Source organism: Eretmochelys imbricata, unplaced genomic scaffold (genome assembly GCF_965152235.1).
Source record: "Eretmochelys imbricata isolate rEreImb1 unplaced genomic scaffold, rEreImb1.hap1 Scaffold_34, whole genome shotgun sequence".
In the NCBI taxonomy this organism is placed as follows: domain Eukaryota; kingdom Metazoa; phylum Chordata; order Testudines; family Cheloniidae; genus Eretmochelys; species Eretmochelys imbricata.
The window spans coordinates 356,009-379,755 of NW_027554346.1; the positions used below are offsets into that span (position 1 = coordinate 356,009).

General features: G+C 65.7%; 1 protein-coding gene across 2 annotated transcripts; it reads left to right on the top strand.

Annotated features, from left to right (window-relative positions):
• Positions 1 to 190: 190 nt before the first annotated feature.
• Positions 191 to 23,188, top strand: LAT (linker for activation of T cells). Of its 2 annotated transcripts, XM_077806877.1 has the most exons (13): positions 191 to 324; positions 10,669 to 10,779; positions 11,177 to 11,213; positions 11,486 to 11,538; positions 11,748 to 11,811; positions 18,503 to 18,564; positions 19,187 to 19,213; positions 19,473 to 19,539; positions 21,300 to 21,385; positions 21,883 to 21,936; positions 22,284 to 22,346; positions 22,651 to 22,716; positions 23,050 to 23,188. In XM_077806877.1, exons 2-12 carry the CDS (start codon positions 10,674 to 10,676, stop codon positions 22,707 to 22,709), a joined length of 678 nt encoding a protein of 225 aa, XP_077663003.1. In that variant the 5' UTR covers positions 191 to 324; positions 10,669 to 10,673; the 3' UTR covers positions 22,710 to 22,716; positions 23,050 to 23,188. The 2 variants fall into 2 exon arrangements, with proteins under 2 accessions (XP_077663003.1, XP_077663004.1); XM_077806878.1 differs by lacking the exons at positions 191 to 324; positions 11,177 to 11,213 and having other exon boundaries at positions 10,664 to 10,779.
• Positions 23,189 to 23,747: the final 559 nt, after the last annotated feature.

Genomic DNA, 23,747 nt, shown 5'->3' on the forward strand with positions numbered 1-23,747 from the left:
CTGTCCCGGGGGGGCAGAAATCCTGGCCGTGCTGCCGGACCCTGCTCCCCCCTGGGAGGGCACTTGCCCCCCACTCCACCCCCCAACCCTGGGTGTGAGCTCTGCTCCTCGCTGAGCCGCTTGCCCCCTTGCACAAGAGCGTGAGCCCTCGTGCCCCTGTGGGGGGGCCCCTCCCGAGCCTCACACACCTGCCGCTCACTCAGCGCTACGACTTCCTGCCGGGAGCTCATTGCCCGCCGCAGCTTCCTGCCGGGGGGAGAGCGCGAGCAGGGCGGTGTGGGTGGTAGCCCTGGAGGAGCCAGCACCGGACGCGCCACGGCCCAGGTAGGTGCCGGCCCCCCCCGCCCGGCCCGGCTGCAGCCACAGGAAGCCGGACGTGGCGTCTGTCCCCCGGGGCCGGCCAGATGCACAGCCTCTCCCCTCCGCCCCCGGCTGCAGTGTCACCCTGCCATCGGGGTGACCCTACCGAGCCCTGGATTTGGGGCTGGGGCCCTCTCGGGGGGCCGGGCGAGGTCCCTGGACTGGGGGGTCTCCAGACCCCCTGCCTGTGAAATCCCCGCCTTCTCCTGCAGGGGAGTGGGAGGGGGGCTGCTCAGCTCCCCCAGATCTCCAGTGCCTGGCCCAGACCCATGGCGCTATTCCCCAGACCCCGCACGGCCACTCCCGGAAACGGGGGGCTGTGGCCCCCCAGCTGGGGCTCCTGCCTGTGACCCCTGCAGGGACAGCGGTGGGGGCGAGGCACTCAGTGGGGGCCTTGGGCGGGGCCGGAGATGGGGCCAGGCCCGGGGCCTGCTGGGGGGTCCGCAGATGAGGCCACGAAGGGGTCAGTGGTGACCCTGGGGGGCTGCCCGGAGCAGCAGTGTCGCCGTGGGGCATGGTGGGGCTGGGCACCGGGGGGCAGCGTCTCCAGGGTGCGCCGCGCCCCCCGATACCATCTCGGCTTTTCCTGTTTTGCTGCCTCAGCAGCGCGAGCTCCATCTCGCGGGGCGTCGGCATGACCGCGGCGCCCCCCTCAGGCCACCAGCGTGCGGCCAGGGCCCACGCGGAGCTGGCTGGTCACTCAACCGTGCCGTGGGGCTGGGGCCCCGCATCCCCGACCCCAGCCCCGTTAGCCCTGGGCTCCCCCACTGCCCCCCACACCTCTCCGGCGCCCCTCAACCCCGACCCACAGCCCCCGTTAGCCCTGGGCTCCCCCACTGCCCCCCACACCTCTCCGGTGCCCCTCAACCCCAACCCACAGCCCCCGTTAGCCCTGGGCTCCCCCACTGCCCCCCCCACACCTCTCCGGCACCCCTCAACCCCGACCCACAGCCCCCGTTAGCCCTGGGCTCCCCCACTGCCCCCCACACCTCTCCGGCGCCCCTCAACCCCGACCCACAGCCCCCGTTAGCCCTGGGCTCCCCCACTGCCCCCCACACCTCTCCGGTGCCCCTCAACCCCAACCCACAGCCCCCGTTAGCCCTGGGCTCCCCCACTGCCCCCCCCACACCTCTCCGGCACCCCTCAACCCCGACCCACAGCCCCCGTTAGCCCTGGGCTCCCCCACTGCCCCCCACACCTCTCCGTTGACCCTCAACCCCGACCCACAGCCCCCGTTAGCCCTGGGCTCCCCCACTGCCCCCCCCACACCTCTCCAGTGCCCCTCAAACCCGACCTACTGCCCCCCACACCTCTCCGGTGCCCCTCAACCCCAACCCACAGCCCCCGTTAGCCCTGGGCTCCCCCACTGCCCCCCCACCTCTCCGGCGCCCCTCAACCCCGAACCACAGCCCCCGTTAGCCCTGGGCTCCCCCACTGCCCCCCCACCTCTCCGGCACCCCTCAACCCCGACCCACAGCCCCCGTTAGCCCTGGGCTCCTCCACTGCTCCCCCCACCTCTCTGGTGCCCCTCAACCCCGACCCCAGCCCCGTTAGCCCTGGGCTCCCCCACTGCCCCCCCACCTCTCCGGCGCCCCTCAACCCCGACCCACAGCCCCTGTTAGCCCTGGGCTCCCCCACTGCTCCCCCACACCTCTCCAGCGCCCCTCAACCCCGACCCACAGCCCCCGTTAGCCCTGGGCTCCCCCACTGCCCCCCACACCTCTCCGGTGCCCCTCAACCCCAACCCACAGCCCCCGTTAGCCCTGGGCTCCCCCACTGCCCCCCCCACACCTCTCCGGCGCCCCTCAACCCCAACCCACAGCCCCCGTTAGCCCTGGGCTCCCCCACTGCTCCCCCACACCTCTCCGGCGCCCCTCAACCCCGACCCACAGCCCCCGTTAGCCCTGGGCTCTCCCACTGCTCCCCCTCACCTCTCCGGCGCCCCTCAACCCCGACCCACAGCCCCCGTTAGCCCTGGGCTCCCCCACTGCCCCCCCACCTCTCCGGCGCCCCTCAACCCCGACCCACAGCCCCCGTTAGCCCTGGGCTCCCCCACTGCCCCCCCCACCTCTCTGGTGCCCCTCAACCCCGACCCACAGCCCCCGTTAGCCCTGGGCTCCCCCACTGCCCCCCCACCTCTCCGGCGCCCCTCAACCCCGACCCACAGCCCCCGTTAGCCCTGGGCTCCCCCACTGCCCCCCCCACACCTCTCTGGTGCCCCTCAACCCCAAACCACAGCCCCCGTTAGCCCTGGGCTCCCCCACTGCCCCCCACACCTCTCCGGTACCCCTCAACCCCAACCCACAGCCCCCCACACCTTTCCGGCGCCCCTCAACCCCGACCCACAGCCCCCGTTAGCCCTGGGCTCCCTCACTGCCCCCCCCACCTCTCCGGCGCCCCTCAACCCCGACCCACAGCCCCCGTTAGCCCTGGGCTCCCCCACTGCCCCCCCACACCTCTCCGGCGCCCCTCAACCCCGACCCACAGCCCCCGTTAGCCCTGGGCTCCCCCACTGCTCCCCCCACACCTCTCCGGCGCCCCTCAACCCCGAACCACAGCCCCCGTTAGCCCTGGGCTCCCCCACTGCTCCCCCCACACCTCTCTGGTGCCCCTCAACCCCGACCCACAGTCCCTGTTAGCCCTGGGCTCCCCCACTGCCCCCCCATACCTCTCCGGTGCCCCTCAACCCCGACCCACAGCCCCTGTTAGCCCTGGGCTCCCCCACTGCCCCCCCACACCTCTCCGACGCCCCTCAACCCCGACCCACAGCCCCCGTTAGCCCTGGGCTCCCCCACCGCCCCCCCATACCTCTCCGGTGCCCCTCAACCCCGACCCACAGCCCCCTTTAGCCCTGGGCTCCCCCACTGCTCCCCCACACCTCTCCGGCGCCCCTCAACCCCGACCCACAGCCCCCGTTAGCCCTGGGCTCTCCCACTGCTCCCCCTCACCTCTCCGGCGCCCCTCAACCCCGACCCACAGCCCCCGTTAGCCCTGGGCTCCCCCACTGCCCCCCCACCTCTCCGGCGCCCCTCAACCCCGACCCACAGCCCCCGTTAGCCCTGGGCTCCCCCACTGCCCCCCCCACCTCTCTGGTGCCCCTCAACCCCGACCCCAGCCCCGTTAGCCCTGGGCTCCCCCACTGCCCCCCCACCTCTCCGGAGCCCCTCAACCCCGACCCACAGCCCTCGTTAGCCCTGGGCTCCCCCACTGCCCCCCACACCTCTCCGGTGCCCCTCAACCCCGACCCACAGCCCCCGTTAGCCCTGGGCTCCCCCACTGCCCCCCCCACACCTCTCTGGTGCCCCTCAACCCCAAACCACAGCCCCCATTAGCCCTGGGCTCCCCCACTGCCCCCCACACCTCTCCGGTACCCCTCAACCCCAACCCACAGCCCCCCACACCTCTCCGGCGCCCCTCAACCCCGACCCACAGCCCCCGTTAGCCCTGGGCTCCCTCACTGCCCCCCCCCACCTCTCCGGCGCCCCTCAACCCCGACCCACAGCCCCCGTTAGCCCTGGGCTCCCCCACTGCCCCCCCACACCTCTCCAGCGCCCCTCAACCCCGACCCACAGCCCCCGTTAGCCCTGGGCTCCCCCACTGCTCCCCCCACACCTCTCCGGCGCCCCTCAACCCCGACCCACAGCCCCCGTTAGCCCTGGGCTCCCCCACTGCTCCCCCCACACCTCTCTGGCGCCCCTCAACCCCGACCCACAGCCCCTGTTAGCCCTGGGCTCCCCCACTGCCCCCCCACACCTCTCCGGCGCCCCTCAACCCCGACCCACAGCCCCCGTTAGCCCTGGGCTCCCCCACTGCCCCCCCACACCTCTCCGACGCCCCTCAACCCCGACCCACAGCCCCCGTTAGCCCTGGGCTCCCCCACTGCCCCCCCATACCTCTCCGGTGCCCCTCAACCCCGACCCACAGCCCCCGTTAGCCCTGGGCTCCCCCACTGCTCCCCCACACCTCTCCGGCGCCCCTCAACCCCGACCCACAGACCCCGTTAGCCCTGGGCTCCCCCACTTCCCTCCACACCTCTCCGGTGCCCCTCAACCCCGACCCACAGCCCCCGTTAGCCCTGGGCTCTCCCACTGCTCCCCCACACCTCTCTGGTGCCCCTCAACCCCGACCCACAGCCCCCGTTAGCCCTGGGCTCCCCCACTGCCCTCCACACCTCTCCGGTGCCCCTCAACCCCGACCCACAGCCCCCGTTAGCCCTGGGCTCCCCCACTGCCCCCCACACCTCTCCGGTGCCCCTCAACCCCGACCTACAGCCCCCGTTAGCCCTGGGCTCTCCCACTGCTCCCCCACACCTCTCTGGTGCCCCTCAACCCCAAACCACAGCCCCCGTTAGCCCTGGGCTCCCCCACTGCCCCCCACACCTCTCCGGTGCCCCTCAACCCCAACCCACAGCCCCCCACACCTCTCCGGCGCCCCTCAACCCCGACCCACAGCCCCCGTTAGCCCTGGGCTCCCTCACTGCTCCCCCCACACCTCTCCGGCGCCCCTCAACCCCGACCCACAGCCCCCGTTAGCCTGGGCTCCCCCACTGCCCCCCCACCTCTCCGGCGCCCCTCAACCCCGACCCACAGCCCCCGTTAGCCCTGGGCTCCCCCACTGCTCCCCCACACCTCTGTGGCGCCCCTCAACCCCGACCCACAGCCCCCGTTAGCCCTGGGCTCCCCCACTGCTCCCCCACACCTCTCCGGCACCCCTCAACCCCGACCCACAGCCCCCGTTAGCCCTGGGCTCCCCCACAGCTCCCCCACACCTCTCCGGCACCCCTCAACCCCGACCCACAGCCCCCGTTAGCCCTGGGCTCCCCCACTGACCCCCCACACCTCTCCGGCACCCCTCAACCCCGACCCACAGCCCCCGTTAGCCCTGGGCTCCCCCACAGCTCCCCCACACCTCTCCGGCACCCCTCAACCCCGACCCACAGCCCCCGTTAGCCCTGGGCTCCCCCACTGACCCCCCACACCTCTCCGGCACCCCTCAACCCCGACCCACAGCCCCCGTTAGCCTGGGCTCCCCCACTGCCCCCCCACCTCTCCGGCGCCCCTCAACCCCGACCCACAGCCCCCGTTAGCCCTGGGCTCCCCCACTGCTCCCCCACACCTCTCCGGCGCCCCTCAACCCCGACCCACAGCCCCCGTTAGCCCTGGGCTCCCCCACTGCTCCCCCACACCTCTCCGGCGCCCCTCAACACCGACCCACAGCCCCCGTTAGCCCTGGGCTCCCCCACTGCTCCCCCACACCTCTCCGGCGCCCCTGAACCCCGACCCACAGCCCCCGTTAGCCCTGGGCTCCCCCACTGCTCCCCCACACCTCTCCGGCGCCCCTCAACACCGACCCACAGCCCCCGTTAGCCCTGGGCTTTCCCCACTGCCCCCCCCACCTCTCCGGGCCCCTCAACCCCGACCCACAGCCCCCGTTAGCCCTGGGCTCCCCCACTGCTCCCCCACACCTCTCCGGCACCCCTCAACCCCGACCCACAGCCCCCGTTAGCCCTGGGCTCCCCCACAGCTCCCCCACACCTCTCCGGCACCCCTCAACCCCGACCCACAGCCCCCGTTAGCCCTGGGCTCCCCCACTGACCCCCCACACCTCTCCGGCACCCCTCAACCCCGACCCACAGCCCCCGTTAGCTGTGGGCTCCCCACTGTCCCCCCCCACACCTCTCCGGCGCCCCTCAACCCCGACCCACAGCCCCCGTTAGCCCTGGGCTCCCCCACTGCTCCCTCACACCTCTCCGGCACCCCTCAACCCCGACCCACAGCCCCTGTTAGCCCTGGGCTCCCCCACTGCTCCCCCACACCTCTCCGGCACCCCTCAACCCCGACCCACAGCCCCTGTTAGCCCTGGGCTCCCCCACTGCCCTCCACACCACTCCGGTGCCCCTCAACCCCGACCCACAGCCCCTGTTAGCCCTGGGCTCCCCCACTGCCCTCCACACCTCTCCGGTGCCCCTCAACCCCAACCTACAGCCCCCGTTAGCCCTGGGCTCCCCCCACTGCCCCCGCACACCTCTCCGGTGCCCCTCAACCCCGACCCACAGCCCCTGTTAGCCCTGGGCTTCCCCCACTGCCCCCCCCACACCTCTCTGGTGCCCCTCAACCCCGACCCACAGCCCCCGTTAGCCCTGGGCCCTCCCCTGCCCCCCCACCTCTCCAGTGCCCCTCAACCCCGACTCACAGCCCCCGTTAGCCCTGGGCTCCCCTCCTGCTCCCCCCCTGCTCCCCCTCCTCTCCGGTGCCCCTCAACCCCGACTCACAGCCCCCGTTAGCCCTGGGCTCCCCTCCTGCTCCCCCCCTGCTCCCCCTCCTCTCCGGTGCCCCTCAACCCCGACTCACAGCCCCCGTTAGCCCTGGGCTCTCCCCCCCCCGCTGGCACCCCTCAATTGTGATCTTGATGGGCCCCCCCATCTTGTTCTCCAGCTCCTCCCGCCACCCCGCTGGTTCCTCTCCAGTGAGTTCCCAAGCGCTGCCGGTTTCCGACCCTAACCGACCCGGTGGTTTGTGGTCGGCCCTTGGCCACGCTCCAGGGCTCACGCTGCCCCGGCCAGGGCCTGTTTGCAGGAGCCATGCTAGCAGGGGCTGCCCTGGATGGGGGCCTGGCGGGGGGGTGTGTCCAGCCCCGTGCAGGGCTGTCCCCTTCTGACACGGGGACTGGGACAGGAGCAGGATGGGGGTTGTGACTGGGAGCCAGGACTCCTGGGTTCTGTCCTGGTTCGAGGGTGGGGGCGTCTAGTGGGTTAGAGTAGGGGAGCTGGGGGTCAGGACTCCTGGGTCCTCTCCCAGCTCTGGGAGGGGAGCGGGATCTAGTGGTTAGAGCAGGGGGGTCAGGACTCCTGGGTTCTGTCTCCAGCTCTGGGAGGGGAGTGGGGCCCAGTGGTGGTGGGGGGGCAGGCTGGGAGCCAGGACTCCTGGGTTCTGTCTCCAGCTCTGGGAGGGGAGTGGAGCCCAGTGGTGGGGGGGGGGCTAGGAGCCAGGACTCCTGGGTTCTGTCTCCAGCTCTGGGAGGGGAGTGGGGCCCAGTGGTGGTGGGGGTGGGGGGGCTAGGAGCCAGGACTCCTGGGTTCTGTCTCCAGCTCTGGGAGAGGAGTGGGGCCCAGTGGTGGTGGGGGTGGGGGGGCTAGGAGCCAGGACTCCTGGGTTCTGTCTCCAGCTCTGGGAGGGGAGTGGGGCCCAGTGGTGGTGGGGGGGCAGGCTGGGAGCCAGGACTCCTGGGTTCTGTCTCCAGCTCTGGGAGGGGAGTGGAGCCCAGTGGTGCGGGGGGGGCTAGGAGCCAGGACTCCTGGGTTCTGTCTCCAGCTCTGGGAGGGGAGTGGGGCCCAGTGGGTTGGTGGTGGGGGGGCAGGCTGGGAGCCAGGACTCCTGGGTTCTGTCCCCAGCTCTCCTGTGTGACTTGGGGCTGGTCCCTGCCCCCCGTGGAGTGTTAGTTTCCTTTCTCACCCTTTGTGTGTTTGGGACTGTCTCTTCCTCTGTGTCTGGGCAGCACCCCAACTCATGGGCCTTTGATCTGGGCGGGGGGAGGAGCCCAGGGAGTTCGGGTCGGTCCTACCATAATAAGGCACAAGAAGCGAGGCGTGACCCCGGCGTGGGTGGGGATGGTGCAGGCGGCCGGCACCCGGGGCAGCGGGAGCCTGGCAGGCCCCAGGGTCTCTGGCGCAGGGGCCTGGCCTGCGTGTGAGCTGGGCCCCGCTGCGGCTGCGTTGCCGGGAGCTTGGGGCAGGCCCCAGCCGCGGCTCCCTGGGGGCGGCAGCTGCAGCGAGAGCCGGGTGCTGCTGGGGTGGAAACCGCAGCTGCAGAGACGGAGCTGAGCAGCGCCCGAGCCGGCAGCCCCGGTCCCTCCACCCACCTGCTGCAGCAGCAGATCCGGCCTCCCCCACCCCGGTGACTCACCCTCCCCCCCACAACCCCCCAGGAACCGGCGGGATCCGGCCCCACCATCGGCCCAGCCTGGGACCCAGCGCGCTGGGTGCTGCACGTACCCTGCAAGAGACGGCCCAGCAATGGCAGGCTTGATGGCCAAGGGCCTGGTGCAGATCCCACAGTCCGGCAACAGCAGAGTCAGGGATGAAACCCAGGAGTCCTGGCTCCCGCCCCCTCCCCACTCCAACCCACCAGGCCCCGCTCCCCCCCAGAGCTGGGAGAGAACCCAGGAGTCTGGAGAGAGCCCCATGCATGGCTACAGACTAAGGACTGAGCGGCTGGGCAGCAGTTCTGCAGAAAAGGACCTAGGGGTGACAGTGGACGAGAAGCTGGATATGAATCAGCAGCGTGCCCTTGTTGCCAAGAAGGTCAATGGCATTTTGGGATGTATAAGTAGGGGCATTGCCAGCAGATCGAGGGACGTGATCGTCCCCCTCTATTCGACATTGGTGAGGCCTCATCTGGAGGACTGTGTCCAGTTTTGGGCCCCACACAACAAGAAGGATGTGGATAAATTGGAGAGAGTCCAGCGGAGGGCAACAAAAATGATTAGGGGTCTAGAACACGTGACTTATGAGGAGAGGCTGAGGGAGCTGGGATTGTTTAGCCTGCAGAAGAGAAGAGTGAGGGGGGATTTGATAGCTGCTTTCAACTACCTGAGAGGTGGTTCCAGAGAGGATGGATCTAGACTATTCTCAGTGGTAGAAGAGGACAGGACAAGGAGTAATGGTCTCAAGTTGCAGTGGGGGAGGTTTAGGTTGGATATTAGGAAACACTTTTTCACGAGGAGGGTGGTGAAACGCTGGAATGCGTTGCCTAGGGAGGTTTCAGAGGAGCAGCCGTGTTCGTCTGTATCCGCAAAAAGAACAGGAGGACTTGTGGCACCTTAGAGACTAACCAATTTATTTGAGCATGAGCTTTCGTGAGCTACAGCTCACTTCATCGGATGCATAAAGTGGAAAATACAGCAGATCTTTTTATACACACAGACCATGAAAAAATGGGTGTTTATCACTACAAAAGGTTTTCTCTCCCCCCCCCGCCCCACTCTCCTGCTGGTAATAGCTTATGTAAAGTGTATGATACAATGTGTATGATAATCAAGGTGGGCCATTTCCAGCACAAATCCAGGGTTTATCTCCTTCCTTTGAGGTTTTTAAGGTCAGGCCTGACAAAGCCCTGGCTGGGATGATTTAGTTGGGGGTCGGTCCTGCTTTGAGCTGGGGAGTTGGGGGGGGGGGACACACGACACCTAGATGACCTCCTGAGGTCGCTTCCAACCCTGATCTTCTATGAGTCCTGCCTCCCAGACCCGACCGCCCTGCTCCAACCCACCAGGCCCCACTCCCCGCCCCGAGCTGGGAGAGAACCCAGGAGCCCTGGCTCCCCGCCCCCCCGCCCCCAGGTGCGATGGAGGAATCTCTCTGTCCGGGGTCCCCGCCAACCTCCTCTCCCCCTCTCCCCCCCAGGTGCGACGGAGGCCGTCTCTCTGGCCGGGGTCCCCCCCAACCTCCTCTCCCCCTCTCCCCCCCCAGGTGCGATGGAGGCCGTCTCCCTGGCCGGGGTCCCCCCCAACCTCCTCTCCTCCTCTCCCCCCCAGGTGCGACGGAGGCCGTCTCCCTGGCCGGGGTCCCCGCCAACCTCCTCTCCCCCTCTCCCCCCCAGGTGCGACGGAGGCCGTCTCCCTGGCCGGGGTCCCCCCCAACCTCCTCTCCCCCTCTCCCCCCCAGGTGCGACGGAGGCCGTCTCCCTGGCCGGGGTCCCCCCCAACCTCCTCTCCCCCTCTCCCCCCCAGGTGTGACGGAGGCCGTCTCCCTGGCCGGGGTCCCCCCCAACCTCCTCTTCCCCTCTCCCCCCAGGTGCGACGGAGGCCGTCTCCCTGGCCGGGGTCTCCCCCAACCTCCTCTCCCCCTCTCCCCCCGAGGTGCGACGGAGGCCGTCTCCCTGGCCGGGGTCCCCCCCGACCTCCTCTTCCCCTCTCCCCCCCAGGTGCGACGGAGGCCGTCTCCCTGGCCGGGGTCCCCCCCGACCTCCTCTTCCCCTCTCCCCCCGAGGTGCGACGGAGGCCGTCTCCCTGGCCGGGGTCCCCCCCGACCTCCTCTCCCCCTCTCCCCCCCAGGTGCGACGGAGGCCGTCTCTCTGGCCGGGGTCCCCCCCGACCTCCTCTCCCCCTCTCCCCCCCAGGTGCGACGGAGGCCGTCTCTCTGGCCGGGGTCCCCCCCGACCTCCTCTCCCCCTCTCCCCCCCAGGTGCGACGGAGGCCGTCTCTCTGGCCGGGGTCCCCCCCGACCTCCTCTCCCCCTCTCCCCCCAGGTGCGACGGAGGCCGTCTCCCTGGCCGGGGTCCCCCCCAACCTCCTCTCCCCCTCTCCCCCCAGGTGCGATGGAGGCTGTCTCTCTGGCCGGGGTGCTCTGGGCCTTTGTGCTGGTTCTCCCGGCAGTGCTGGCCACCGCTCTCTGCATCGGCTGCCGGGACACCGGCTCCCCTGGTAAGTCCAGCTCCAGGCTGCCCCAGCTCCAGCCAGGGGGGCAGCGTGGCATTCACCCCAAGGCACAAGGGGACCCAGCACCTGCCCCCCCATGCCTTGCTGCCCCCCCAGGAACCCCCACCCCAGCTCCCCCTGAGCGACCCCCTGACACACACCCTGCTCCCCCCCAGAGCCACCCCCACAAACACACTGCTTCCCCCAGGGACATCCCCACACCTTCCCCCCCCCCCCCCGCAACATACACCCTGCTCCCCACCCCCGACCCCACACCAGCCCCCTCCCCCATGCTGGGCTACCATGGGGGGTCCTGTCCCCTCAATCTCTCCCATCCGTGGGAGCAGAGTGGGACAGACCCCTCTGCCCCTACCCCTAACGCTGCGCCCTGCTCTCTCGCCAGCCCACAGTGCCCAGGCGGTGGGGGACTACGAGTACAAGTGAGTCTGTCCCCGTGTCTGTCTGTCTGTCTGTCGCACAGCGAGGGGGCTGCCAGGCAGGGGATTGGGGTTCCCTGGGGGAGGTGCGAAGGGTGGGGAAGTGGGGTGTGGTCTTAAAGGCTGGGATTGGACAGAGGGCAGGGGGGACTGGACATGTGGGGGGCTCCCTTGGGGTGAGTGTGGGGGGGTTGGTGGGATCCCTGGTGGTATCTGGCAGGTGCTGAGGTGGGGACCTTGTCTGGCTCTAATGGTGTTTCCTCTGCCCCCCACAGACCCCCACCTTGTGTCCCCCCCAACAGCTTCATGGTGCTGACCCGAGCCAACTGTGAGTACCCCCCATGCACCCCAGCCTGTACCTCTGTCACCTCTCATATCCCCTGCACCCCATCCCCTATTCCACACCCCCACACTGTACTCCCTGCTCCCCCATCCCCTGCCATGCGCCCCGCTGCACTTCCACACCCCAGAACCCCCATCTTCGCGCCCCAATGCCCCCCAGTCAAGCCACTGTCCTGTCTGCCTGTGTCTCCCCAGATCCCTCCAGGAACCAGATCAAACAGCAACCGGTGGCTCCCGCTGAGCAGTTCCTGTCCATCCCGTGAGTACCCCAGCGAGCCCCGCTTCCTGCCCTGTCCCCACCCCCGGGACACCCCACCCTGAGCCGTTCCCGTCCATCCCGTGAGTACCCCAGCGAGCCCCGCTTCCTGCCCTGTCCCCACCCCCGGGACACCCCCACCCTGAGCCGTTCCCGTCCATCCCATGAGTACCCCAGCGACCCCCCCTTCCTGCCCTGTCCCCACCCCCGGGACACCCCACCCTGAGCCGTTCCCATCCATCCCGGGAGTACCCCAGCGAGCCCCCCTTCCTGCCCTGTCCCCACCCCCAGGACACCCCACCCTGAGCCGTTCCCATCCATCCCGGGAGTACCCCAGCGAGCCTCCCTTCCTGCCCTGCCCCCACCCCCGGGACACCCCCACCCTGAGCCGTTCCCGTCCATCCCATGAGTACCCCAGCGAGCCCCCCTTCCTGCCCTGCCCCCACCCCCGGGACACCCCCACCCTGAGCCGTTCCCATCCATCCCGGGAGTACCCCAGCGAGCCTCCCTTCCTGCCCTGTCCCCACCCCCGGGACACCCCACCCTGAGCCGTTCCCGTCCATCCCGGGAGTACTCCAGCGAGCCCCCCTTCCTGCCCTGTCCCCACCCCCGGGACACCCCACCCTGAGCCGTTCCCGTCCATCCCAGGAGTACCCCAGCGACCCCCCTTCCTGCCCTGCTCCCACCCGCGGGACACCCCCTGTCACGGAGGCCCTGGGTGATGCTCTGCAACTGCTCCCCAGGAAGCCGGACAGGACTCTGGGGCAGTCTCCTTTCGGGGAGCAGCCTGTCTGCAGGACACACAGCTCACCCGGCTCCACCTTCCTGGGTCTGACCTCAGAGCATTCAGCATCCTCTGCCCCTCCGGGCGCTGCCCACAGCGAGTCCGCTCAGGCGGGGCTCCTGGGGAAGCCAGAGGGTCCTGCCCCCCAGCTCCGCAGTCAGACGTGACTCTCAGCCAGCCAGTAAAACAGAAGGTTTATTAGACGACAGGAACATGGTCTAACACAGAGCTTGCAGGTGCAGAGAACAGGACCCCTCAGCTGGGTCCATTTTGGGGGGGGCAGTGAGCCAGACAACCACGTCTGCCCTTCACTTCACTCCACGTCCCAGCCAGCCCCAAACTGAAACTCTCCCCAGCCCCTCCTCCTCTGGGCTTTGTCCCTTTCCCGGGCCAGGAGGTCACCGGATTCCTTTGTTCTCCAACCCTTCAGCTCTCACCTTGCAGGGGGAAGGGCCCAGGCCATCAGTGGCCAGGAAAGAGGGTGTCGGCCATTCTGTGTGTCCAGACTCCTGCACACACCTGCCCTCTAGGGCTCTGCAATGATCATACACCCTTACCCCACCCCCTAGAGACTTAGGAAATGCCTAGGGGAAACTGAGGCACCCCCACACTATTCAGAGGAAACATTATGAACAGTCCCACTTCGTCATATCTCTCCCCCCTTCGAGATCGAACTGAGCGGGGTCACTTTACCCGGTGACCTGGGGAAGTTCGAAGCCACCAACGTTCCCATGGATGCCCCAGCATCTCTCCCATTCTTTGGTAGGAGTTACACCAGGCCCTTCCAGTTTCACGCCCTCCCTTAGGTCAGGGGTGGTCGATAGCACTCGCAGGCCGCATGTGGGAAGGTTTATGTGGCCCGTGCCCTTTGGCCACCCCAAAACCCCAGGGGGTCAAACTGGGATTGGGTCTTCTCCCCAACAAGCTGGCCAAACACAGCCACTTGGTTATAGGACTGTTTAACTTTCTTAACAGCTTTCACTTCATCTGAGACCTTCTCAAAGCTCTCCACACTGGGTCTTTCAACAGGAAAGTCAGTGGATCCATTCACAACAGAAAATTTCTGGCTGTTAGGAACTGAAACTTTCTTGATTAAATCACTTTCACACCCTTCAGTGGCAGTAAACTTCTTGCAAAGACTCCATGAGGATTCCTTTCCCTAGGGCTTTTCTATGCAACAATTCACCCCTCCCAGAAATTCTGCTCTTACCCTCTTTACCTAGGGCTTGCTCTAGAGGAACACTTTCCTGAGCAACAACAGACTCTTTCTGGGTCTCCCTTACATCCAGAATCACCTCTGGCCCATCCAGTGGATTCCTACACAATCCCCTTTCAGGCAAACTGACAGACTTCCTAGATAAAAGGTCAGACGCATTCTCCTTCCCTTTGCCACACACAAGTTCAGGAATCTTTTCCTTCTTGCTACAGGTTTCCACACCCTCAGTAGGTAACACAATCACATCACCTTCATGCTCTCCTTGTGCCCTGGCTAGGATCTCACCCTGATTGGACAGAATTGCTCCACCCTTTCCAACAACACACTAGCAACAGGCAAAATACAAGCACCAGCATTGTCTGCTCTCTGGGATTTTACATAGACCCTAACTGGATGCGACCTAGTTACAGGGCCATTTTCCCGAGCAGACCCAAACTTAGGACCCTTCCCTTCCTGGGCTTTAGCTGAATCCAGAACCAACTCTGAGACAACTGCACGACCCTCAACCGAAAGGCCCCTTCTGTCTGCTCCACAGACAGAGAAGAGCCAGACACACTTTCTCCTTTCCCAGACACACAGCTTGGGATCTCATTCCCCTGGTCCCAGCACACAAGGCTGGTCACAGACAACTGCTTGGAGATCGGGGTAGCTCCCTCCACAGGCAAGTCAATACCCCTGACAGACACAGGCACGTTTCCTTCACTCTCACAATTCTCCACCCAGCTAACAGGTGAGGTCCAGGGACACTCATCTTCCACTCTCCTCGCCTTCCCACCCTGCTGACTGGACACAGCCATCAGCTCACAAGGCTGCCTAGGCTCATCCAGACTTTCCTTACCAAGCACCTTGCCGCTCCCCACAGATCCCCTGCCCTGCCTGTTATCTCCCCCCTTGCCTAGCACTGCCCTTGCTGTCCCAGTGGGGGTAGGCAGCAAGCTCCCTGCTTTCCTCACAGCATCAGAGCCAGCGTGAGCCCCCTGGGTGCTCAAGGGGGCAGGGAGCCCCAGGGGTCAGGGTGCTCAAGGGGGCAGGGAGCCCCAGGGGTCTGGTTACGGACAGGCAGGTAGCCTGAGCCTACCGGTTCCTCCCTGCTGCCAGCCAGGTCATCTGCATTTTCACTGACCATTTTCCTCTCCACCGATTGGTTCCCTGGATTCAAATTCAAACCCTTGGCATTTACAGGAGTAAGGCCTGGATCCTGTCCCAAAGAGACACAGTCACCCCACAACAGGGTCTCACAGCCGATATCCCAGAGAACCCCAAAAACCAGCCAGCCCCACCCCTCCTGGGTCTGCACAGGGATCTGGGCCATAGGCAGGGCGAGGGGCTTCGTCCCTGGGACCCTCACCCAGCTCACACAGACCCTCAGCATCTGAGGCTGCACCATCCGGGGCCTGACACCAGTTCTCTCTGTCCCAGGATCTCGCCACCCCAGGAATGTCTCCCCATTGACCATCCCCTTCCGCTTCCACTGGAGGTCCGAGGGGCCTAGCCCAAGGAAACTCCACACAAACATATAGGTTGGGACCAGGAGTGGGAGCCTGTCCACCTCCCCACCCATCTGGCTGACGGAGTCTATGGCCTTGGGACCCAGCAAGGGAGCTAGACACCGGGGCTTTTCCACAGTGTCCCCCTGGTTCAAATCTCCAGCCTGCTCAAAGGCAGTGAGGTGGCATCCACATCCCCCCCTCCTTAACCAGGGGCAGCAATTTAGTCTCGAGGTTCCCTGCGGAACTGGCCCCCCAGGGTCTAACCCTACTCGCCCCTGGGAGGTCCCCTAGGCCTCTCCACTCCCCCACCGCCAGTTCATGCTGCTGTTGCTTCTGCAGCTCTTTCTCGGGCTCTCGCTGTCTCCCACAGTCCTCTTGCTCTCTCGGACTCAGCTCCAATCCCGTCCGTCTCGATCCCCCGATGGGGAACCCGATCGTGAAGACCCTCGTCTGGTCGGGGACAGGAGTCTTGGCGATGCCTGGCTACCACTCCAGCTGTTCCCAGATCCTGCTATAGCCCCATTTGGGGTCAGGAATCCCTCCTCCAGCTGCACGATGAACTCTGCTTTGGTGAACTTTCCAACGCTCAACCCTCTCTTTCTGCACCGGGTTACAATGTCCTTCTTAAGGAGACGGTGACAGGCCATCACTCCACCCTTCCCAAGTTGTTGTGGACTCACAGGCCTGTGTGCTCTCAGCTCCCCACGGTTTCCAGGGAGAACCCCTAGTGTGCCAGCCCTTCTCGAGGTCACCACCTCTTTGCCAGGGTCGAGCTGCAGACTCCTCCTCCCCTGGGACCCCTCGCTGCAATCCCCTGGGGGACCCTGTTACTGCAAAAGTCCTTCTCTCTGGTCACACACTTCCAGGGGTTAACCGCCCCCCGAAACCGCTCCTCTCTGAGCCTTCAGCACGCCTGGTCCCCATCAATCCCCCTTCGTTTTACTGCTCCCCAGTCACTTACTACAGGAAGCACCGTCCACGGGGTGCAGTACATCCCACTTCTAACACCAGTTGTCACGGAGTCCCTGGGCGATGCTCTGGAACTGCTCCCCATGAAGCCAGTCACGACTCTGGGGCAGTCTCCTCTCAGGGAGCAGCCTGTCTGCAGGACACACAGCTCACCCGGCTTCCACCTTCCTGGGTCTGACCTCTGAGCATTCAGCATCCTCTGCCCCTCCGTGCGCTTCCCCCAGCGAGTCCACCCAGGCGGGGTCCTGGGGAAGCCAGAGGGTCCTGCCCCCCAACTTCGCAGTCAGACGTGACTCTCAGCCAGCCAGTAAAGCAGAAGGTTTATTAGACCACAGGAACATGGTCTAACACAGAGCTTGTAGGTGCAGAGAACAGGACACCTCAGCTGGGTCCATTTTGGGGGGCAGTGAGCCAGACAACCACGTCTGCCCTTCACTCCATGTCCTAGCCAGCCCCCAACTGAAACTCCCTCCAGCCCCTCCTCCTCTGGGCTTTGTCCCTTTCCCAGGCCAGGAGGTCACCGGATTCCTTTGTTCTCCAACCCTTCAGCTCTCACCTTGCAGGGGGGAAGGGCCCAGGCCATCAGTGGCCAGGAATCAGGGTGTCGGCCATTCTCTGTGTCCAGACTCCTGCACACACCTGCCCTCTAGGGCTCTGCAAGGATCACACACCCTTACCCCACCCCCTAGAGACTTAAGAACTTCATAGGGGAAACTGAGGCACCCCCACACTATTCAGAGGAAACATTAAAAACAGTCCCACTTCGTCACACCCCCACCCTGAGCCGTTCCCGTCCATCCCGGGAGTACCCCAGCGACCCCCCCTTCCTGCCCTGCCCCCACCCTCGGGACACACCCCCCCCAAGCCATTCCCGTCCATCCCGGGAGTACCCCAGCGACCCCCCCTTCCTGCCCTGCCCCCACCCTCGGGACACCCCCTCCCCCAAGCCGTTCCCATCCATCCCGGGAGTACCCCAGCGACCCCCCCTTCCTGCTCTGCTCCCACCCCCGGGATACCCCACCCTGAGCCGTTCCCGTCCATCCCGGGAGTACCACAGTGAGCCCCCCTTCCTGCCCTGCCCCCACCCCCGGGACAACCCCCCCCCCCCGAGCTGTTCCCGTCCATCCCGTGAGTACCCCAGCGACCCCCCCCTTCCTGCTCTGCCCCCACTCCTGGGACACCCCCACCCTGAGCCATTCCCGTCCATCCCGTGAGTACCCCAGCGACCCCCCCTTCCTGCCCTGCCCCCACCCCCAGGACAGCCCCCCCCGAGCCGTTCTAGTCCATCCCGTGAGTACCCCAGCGACCCCCCTTCTTCCCTGCCCCCCACCCTGAGCAGTTCCTGTACATTGCTGAGTTCCCCCCAATCCTCCCACCCCTTGGAGCTGCCCCCTGATCCCTGCCCAGAACCCGTGGGCTCCCCCAGTGCCCCATAAATCCACCCCACAGGCCTTAGCTACCTCAGGCCCAGTCTCTGGGGCTGGTGGGCACCGGCCGGGGCCCACAGACGCTGCTCAGGGGGCGTGGGGGCGCTGCGGTCACCTTGCTGTGGATACGTCAGGGCGTGTGTGGGTGTCACAGAGCCACAGGATCAGGGCTACGGCCCCCAGCTTTGGAACAGACCCCCGGGGTCCCACTCTTCCTCCAGGGTGAGCCCTGCAGCTTCCCCCTGAGCCGGAGCCCGGGTTCCTGTGGGACTGGCCGCGGCCCAGCCCTCGGGTAGCCCAGAGAGCAGCAGGTTAAAGCTGCAGAGACCCCCTGGCCCCGTCCTGGGGGAGCAGCGACACCAACCCGCCACCCCCCGGCCAACACGTACCAACCCCGCCTGGTCCCTCTGTCCTCTGAACTCCCCCGCGGGCCATGCCTGGCTGGCTTTCAGGGGGCGGGGGGGCAAGACACAGTCGTTAGCAAATATCTCGGTGATTGGATTTGCCATTGTGCTCCATGGACCTGGCCCAAACCCGAGACAGCTGGATGCCCCTCCTCTGCATCGCTGGGCCTCTGCAGAGAGCACAGGGCCCTTCCCCGCCGCTCGTGAACAATGCATCCGGGGAAACTGAGGCACACACAGTATTCACCCAAAATCTCGCAGAAAATTCCTCTCCGTCTGGGGGGCGTGGTAGGCATGTGCTCTGCATGGGACAGGGCATGTTGGGGATGGCAGGGGTGTCCGTGTGCTGGATGGTGGGGCTCAGGGCTGGCCTGTCCCTCCTGATCCAGCCCCCCCATTTCCAGGCGATCCCCACAGGCACCCCAGAGCCGCCAAGTCTCCTTCACCAGGACAGAGACCGACAACGGTGAGTGTCGGGGGCTGGCGGGGAGAGAGAAATGGGGACGTACAGACAGAAGCACAGGGAGACAGACGGGGGATGGATGGATGGGTGGACAGGCGGAGGGCTGGGGCAGGGACGGGATAGTCATGATGGACAGACAGACGGACAGGGGGATGGGTAGATGGGGGAATGGATGGACAGTTCGGGGGACAGGCGGACGGCTGGGGGGCAAGGCAGATGGGGGATGGACGGGTGGACAGCTGGGGGTGATGGGCAGACGGCTGGGGGGGATGGACAGCTGGGGGGATGGACAGATGGGATAGTCATAATGGACAGACGGAAGAACAGCTGGGGGGACAGACGGATGGGGTAGCAGTGATGGACAGATGGACCGACAGGGGGATGGGCAGATGGGGGATAGACGGACGGGATAGCAGTGATGGACAGACAGATGGATGGGGGGACAGGCAGACGGGGGACGGACGGACGGCTGGGGGGATGGACAGACGGGATAGCAGTGATGGACAGACAGATGGACGGGGAGGATGGAGGAGTGGGGAGTGACAGGCAGAGATATGGGGAGGGGGAGGAGGGGGTCACTGGTCTTTGGGGGTGACTGACACATTTCTCTCCCCTCCCCCTCCAGACAGCGTCCCCAGCTACGAGAATGAGGGTGAGTCTGGACACCCACCGGTTAGCGTGTGGGGGGTTAGGGGTCAGTGTCAGAACCACTGCCAGGTTGTGGGGCAGGAGGGTCCGAGAGGTGGTGGGGTGGGGTGGGGTGGGCAGAGATTGGGGGCGGGAGAGGTGGTGGGAAGGGGTGGGGTGGGCAGAGGGTGGGGGCAGGCGGGAGGGGAAGGGGGCGGGGGAGAAGGGGTCAGAGCAGCCGGTGCCCCCCCATGCTAACCCCCCTCCCCGTGTCTCGGTTGCAGAGCGACCCCGTGGGGATGACGACGACGACAATGACTATAACAACGAGCTCTACATCACCGGCTACGTGTACGGGCCATGGGGGGGCAGTGGGGGCTGGGGGTGGGGGGAAGATGGGGGGCAGGGGGAGATGGGTCGGGGAGGCCTGCGGGGGACAGGCCACGGTGTGGCAGGGCTGGGGGGTGGCACTGGGTCCAAGCCTGGGGGTCAAAGGTCATGGATGGGAGCTGTGACAGGTTGCCCCCCCTTCCGGGGCGCCCCCTGATGTACTGGGGTCCCACTGAGCCCCCCGGTTCCACCCGCCTGGGCTCCCTCGCCCTGTCTTTCAGTTCCATGGCTGGCTTCTTCCACGGCCAGCTCATGGGCTGCTCTTTGTCTGGCTTCTTCCGCTCCCTGGTCTCTCTGCCGCTGTCTCTTGTGCAGCTCCGCTCTTTCATCCGCCTGGAAGCTGCAGAGCTCCAGCTTTGTGGTGGCTTGACTGTCACTCGCTTTCCTGTCCCTGCTTCCCTTGCCCGGAATAAGCAAACCGAAAATAGCAAACTAGGAACCACTTTGTCTGTTCTCCGCTTAAAACTCACCGAAACTCACCACCAGTGTCTCGGCACAATCGGCTGTGCACATGGCCCTGCTTGCTGCACCATGGTGACAGGTTGCTCCCCCCTTCTGGGATGCCACCTGATGTACTGGGGTCCCACTGAGCCCTCCGGTTCCAGCCATCTGGCTCCCTTTCCCTGCCCTGCTGAGCCAGGCCCTCAAGCCCCCTCCAACCCACACACAGGTAGGGACGCACCCAGCGGCAGGAAGACACAGACGCTGAAATCAGCTCTGTGTGGGAAGACTCAGCTCGGGAGTTGCCCAGCACTCTAGTGCAAACCCCCTCTGGAGTGTAAACCCTAAATTGTATCCTCTTGAGCTGCACAGAGAACTGTACAGCGTAAGCTCATGAAATCCGCACCCCACCCCCCCCAGTGTGGAGGAAGATATGCACAGCTTTCTGCCCCCCAGTTATGAATTCCACAAACTGGTTTTAGAGAAAACAAAACCAACTTTATTAACCACAAAAGATAGATTTTAAGTGATTATATGGAATAGCAAACAGATCAAGGCAGATTATTTTAGTAAAACTGCAAACTGAGCTTAACACGCTAGAGAGGCAGGATATAAATTAGCAAATTCTCACCCTGAGTGATAAACAGGCTGGCAGATTCTTAAGGCCTTGGTTTTCCAGGTTTTCATACACAGGCTAAAACTTCCTCTAGCCTGGGACCATCAGTCCTCCAGGTGTGGTGTTGCAGGGAGAGTGAGGTCCCCACATGATGTCATTTCCCCCTTTTCTACCTTCTCCCCACTTGCTGGAAAGCTCTTTTGCTGTGAGCTGGGTCAGACAGTTCCCATTGCGTAGTGCTGTCTCGGAGAGGTGTCTGTTGTACACAGTTCCTGGGGTAATCCTGGTGCTTGTGTGTATTTCCTCAATAAGCCACTAACATTGTTGTACCTGAAAGGCTGCTTGTGGGTGTTCTCAACCTCACACGTGTTTCAGTAACACCTACGTAGCCCAGCTTCGTAACTTCACGTACGATGCTGGCATATACAATCCAATGGGATACGACTGTCTAGCAGATCAGGACTTTTAGAATGATACGTCACAAAGCAGACTTTGTACAGAACATATCCTAATTACATGACCGTGGTGAATGTTGGGGTGTCAGGGTGTCACTGCGGTCATTGCTGTGGGTGGGTGGGGGGCAGGGCAGGGTCAGAGCCAGGAGTGCGGTGCATGCTCTCGCTGGTCAGTCTCACCCTTCCCATTCCTCCTCCTCCCCCCATAGGGAGGTGCTTCCCGACAGCATCACGGAGACGTCCCCCAAAGAGGTGGTCACCTCGGGGCCAGAGCTCAGGGACAGCGTGTCCTCAGGTGAGTCTGGGCCCCTGCGAAGCCCACCCATCTCCCACAGGGCCTGAGCAGAGACACCTCAGAGGGCCACTCTGGGTACCTGTCTCCCAACCTTAGCTTGGGCCCATACAGTCCCCGGGACTGTTTATGGGTGGATCTAGTGTCGGGCAGTTCCACCGTCCCCTGTGATCAGCATTAACCTCCCTCTGCCCCCTGGCATTGCGCTATGGGGGCAAGGGGAGGAAACAGCCACCTGACCCCTTCTTGCCCTGATCACTATCTCATCCCTCGCACCCCATTTGGGTGTATCCCCGGCCCCCAGTAGCCCAGCTGTATTGGGATCCAGGTGTAATTTATGGGGAGAGGAGTGACCCGAACATCTCTGGGTGGGTTCCAGCTTGGGGCCTGGGGGTTGGTGGTATGGGGAGCAGTTGGGGCAGGGGCTGGGGGTTCCCAGGGTCCCAGTTGGAGAAGTTGGAGAGCAGGTCCTCCCCCCTCACTGACTCCTTCTCTGGCAGTGGCAATGGGGGATGAGTACGAGAACATGCCGGAGGCCCAGAGGGAGTCGCTGGGTGAGTGCGGGACCCCCAACCCCATCTGTCTGTCTGTGTCTGACCTGCACAGGGGGGTAGGGGGGGATCCTGGAACTGGGGCTGACTGGAGGAAGAGGGCAATTCCCGGGTAGGGCCTGTGGGGAGGAGCAGCAGGGGAGGGGTTGTGGGGAGGAGATGAGACTGACCCCCCCACCCCAGGGTCCCCCGGGGGCCGGGTTGGCATCCCAGTGCATGGGGGGATGGCAGTGGGGACTGAACCCCACAGGCCCCAGTGCACTGGGGTCCCCTGGAGCAGTTCCTCCATCCCCGGTCAGGGGGTCCCCCTGCACACGCCGTGGCTCACTGCCCCCGATCGCTCCCCACAGCTGACAGCCTGGAGTACGTCAACATGCCAGAGCCTGGATCCAGCATCCCTGACGCCCACTATGGTGAGTGTGTGGGGGGGGGTACCTGCCCCTCCTCCGCTATGGTGAGTGGGGGCATCCCCAAGCTGGGGGGACCCTTCCTCCCAGGGACCCTCCTCGCTGGGGCCCCAGGGACCTCCTTACAAGCAAGATGTATGAATAGCACCCAAGGAGGCTGGGCTGTGGGGAAGCCCCGTGTGTGGGGCCAGGGGGGGGTTCTGGGGAGCTCTGTGGGGGCTGGAGGGGTTTTGGTGAGCCCTGAGGGTGGGGCCTGGCGGGGGGCAATTCTGGGGAAGCCCCGTCTCACCCCCTCTGGCTCCTGTCACAGGCACCAGCAACCGGGAGAGCGAGGACGACGGCCCCGACTACGAGAACCTGCACCGCTGAGCGCGAGGTACTGACGCCCCCCTCTCCCCCACGCCTGCCCTGCCCCATCTCCGCCCTGTGCCCTGCACCCCAAACCCTGACCTCTCCCCAGCACTCCCAGGGCCACCTGCTCTGACTGCATCACGTGGGAGCCTCCACAAAGGACTCTGGGAGGGGTCCCCCCTGCACCTCTCACCCCCCATGGCTGGGGCTGCAGCCGTCCCGCGCTGGGGGGGCTGGGTCCCCACCTGTCTCTCCACCCTGGGTCCCCATTACCCTAGCCCTGCCTGGGTCCCCCCAGCGTCGGGGCCCAGATCAGGCCCGTCCCCGCCCCGCATGACCTCATGGCTCTCTATTGCAGGCAGACCCCCAGCTCTGGAGAGCGACACCCGTGCTCCCCTGCGGGGAACCCGCCTTCGAGGAGCGAACGAACAGCTGGATGAGCCTCCAGGAACCTCGCCACAGGCGGCCCCGAGAAACCCCCCGGCTGGCCACACCTCTGCACCCCATATCCTGAGAAACCACCTGTGAAAGCCCCACTTGGGGGCTCCCTCTGCCAACTGAGACCCCCCTCCCCCCAGACTTCTCTCCGCGCCAGCCACCATCGTTAATTTATTGCCCTTCCCCGACTCAATGCTGGTTCTGCACCTTTTCTGACATAGCCTGAGAATTTCCCAGCATCCTTTGAGGTCTCCCCTTCCCTTCATGTCCCCCATTCCTAGGGGGTAGTCTGGGCCCCCCAGATGCCACGGGCACGCGGTCACATGGGCTGCACAGGGAGCCCCCACCCCCCACCCCCCCGCTGCGCTGAGCGACCCCAGCGCCTGGGGTCGCTGAATAAAGCCATAGGTGCCGCCCGCATCTCTGTCCCAGGGCCTGGCTTTGTTCTCCCGCCGAGGGGCTGCCCCGGCCGTCCCTCTGCCCCAGCTCGGAGCTGCCGGCCATGGGGGGCACCGGCCACCCTGGGGTCTGTGCCCTGAGCGGGGAGGGGGTCGGGCCCTGGCCCCACAGGGCGGAAACAGGCCGCGAGCCGGGGGCGGGGATCCGCAGAGGGCAGGG

Coding starts and splice junctions, on each gene's coding strand:
- LAT (XM_077806877.1), top strand. CDS start 10,674: ATGGAGGCTGTCTCTCTGGCCGGGGTGCTCTGGGCCTTTGTGCTGGTT. Junction 10,780..11,176: donor CCGGGACACCGGCTCCCCTG/GTAAGTCCAGCT, acceptor CTCTCTCGCCAG/CCCACAGTGCCCAGGCGGTG. Junction 18,565..19,186: donor CAGGACAGAGACCGACAACG/GTGAGTGTCGGG, acceptor CTCCCCCTCCAG/ACAGCGTCCCCAGCTACGAG.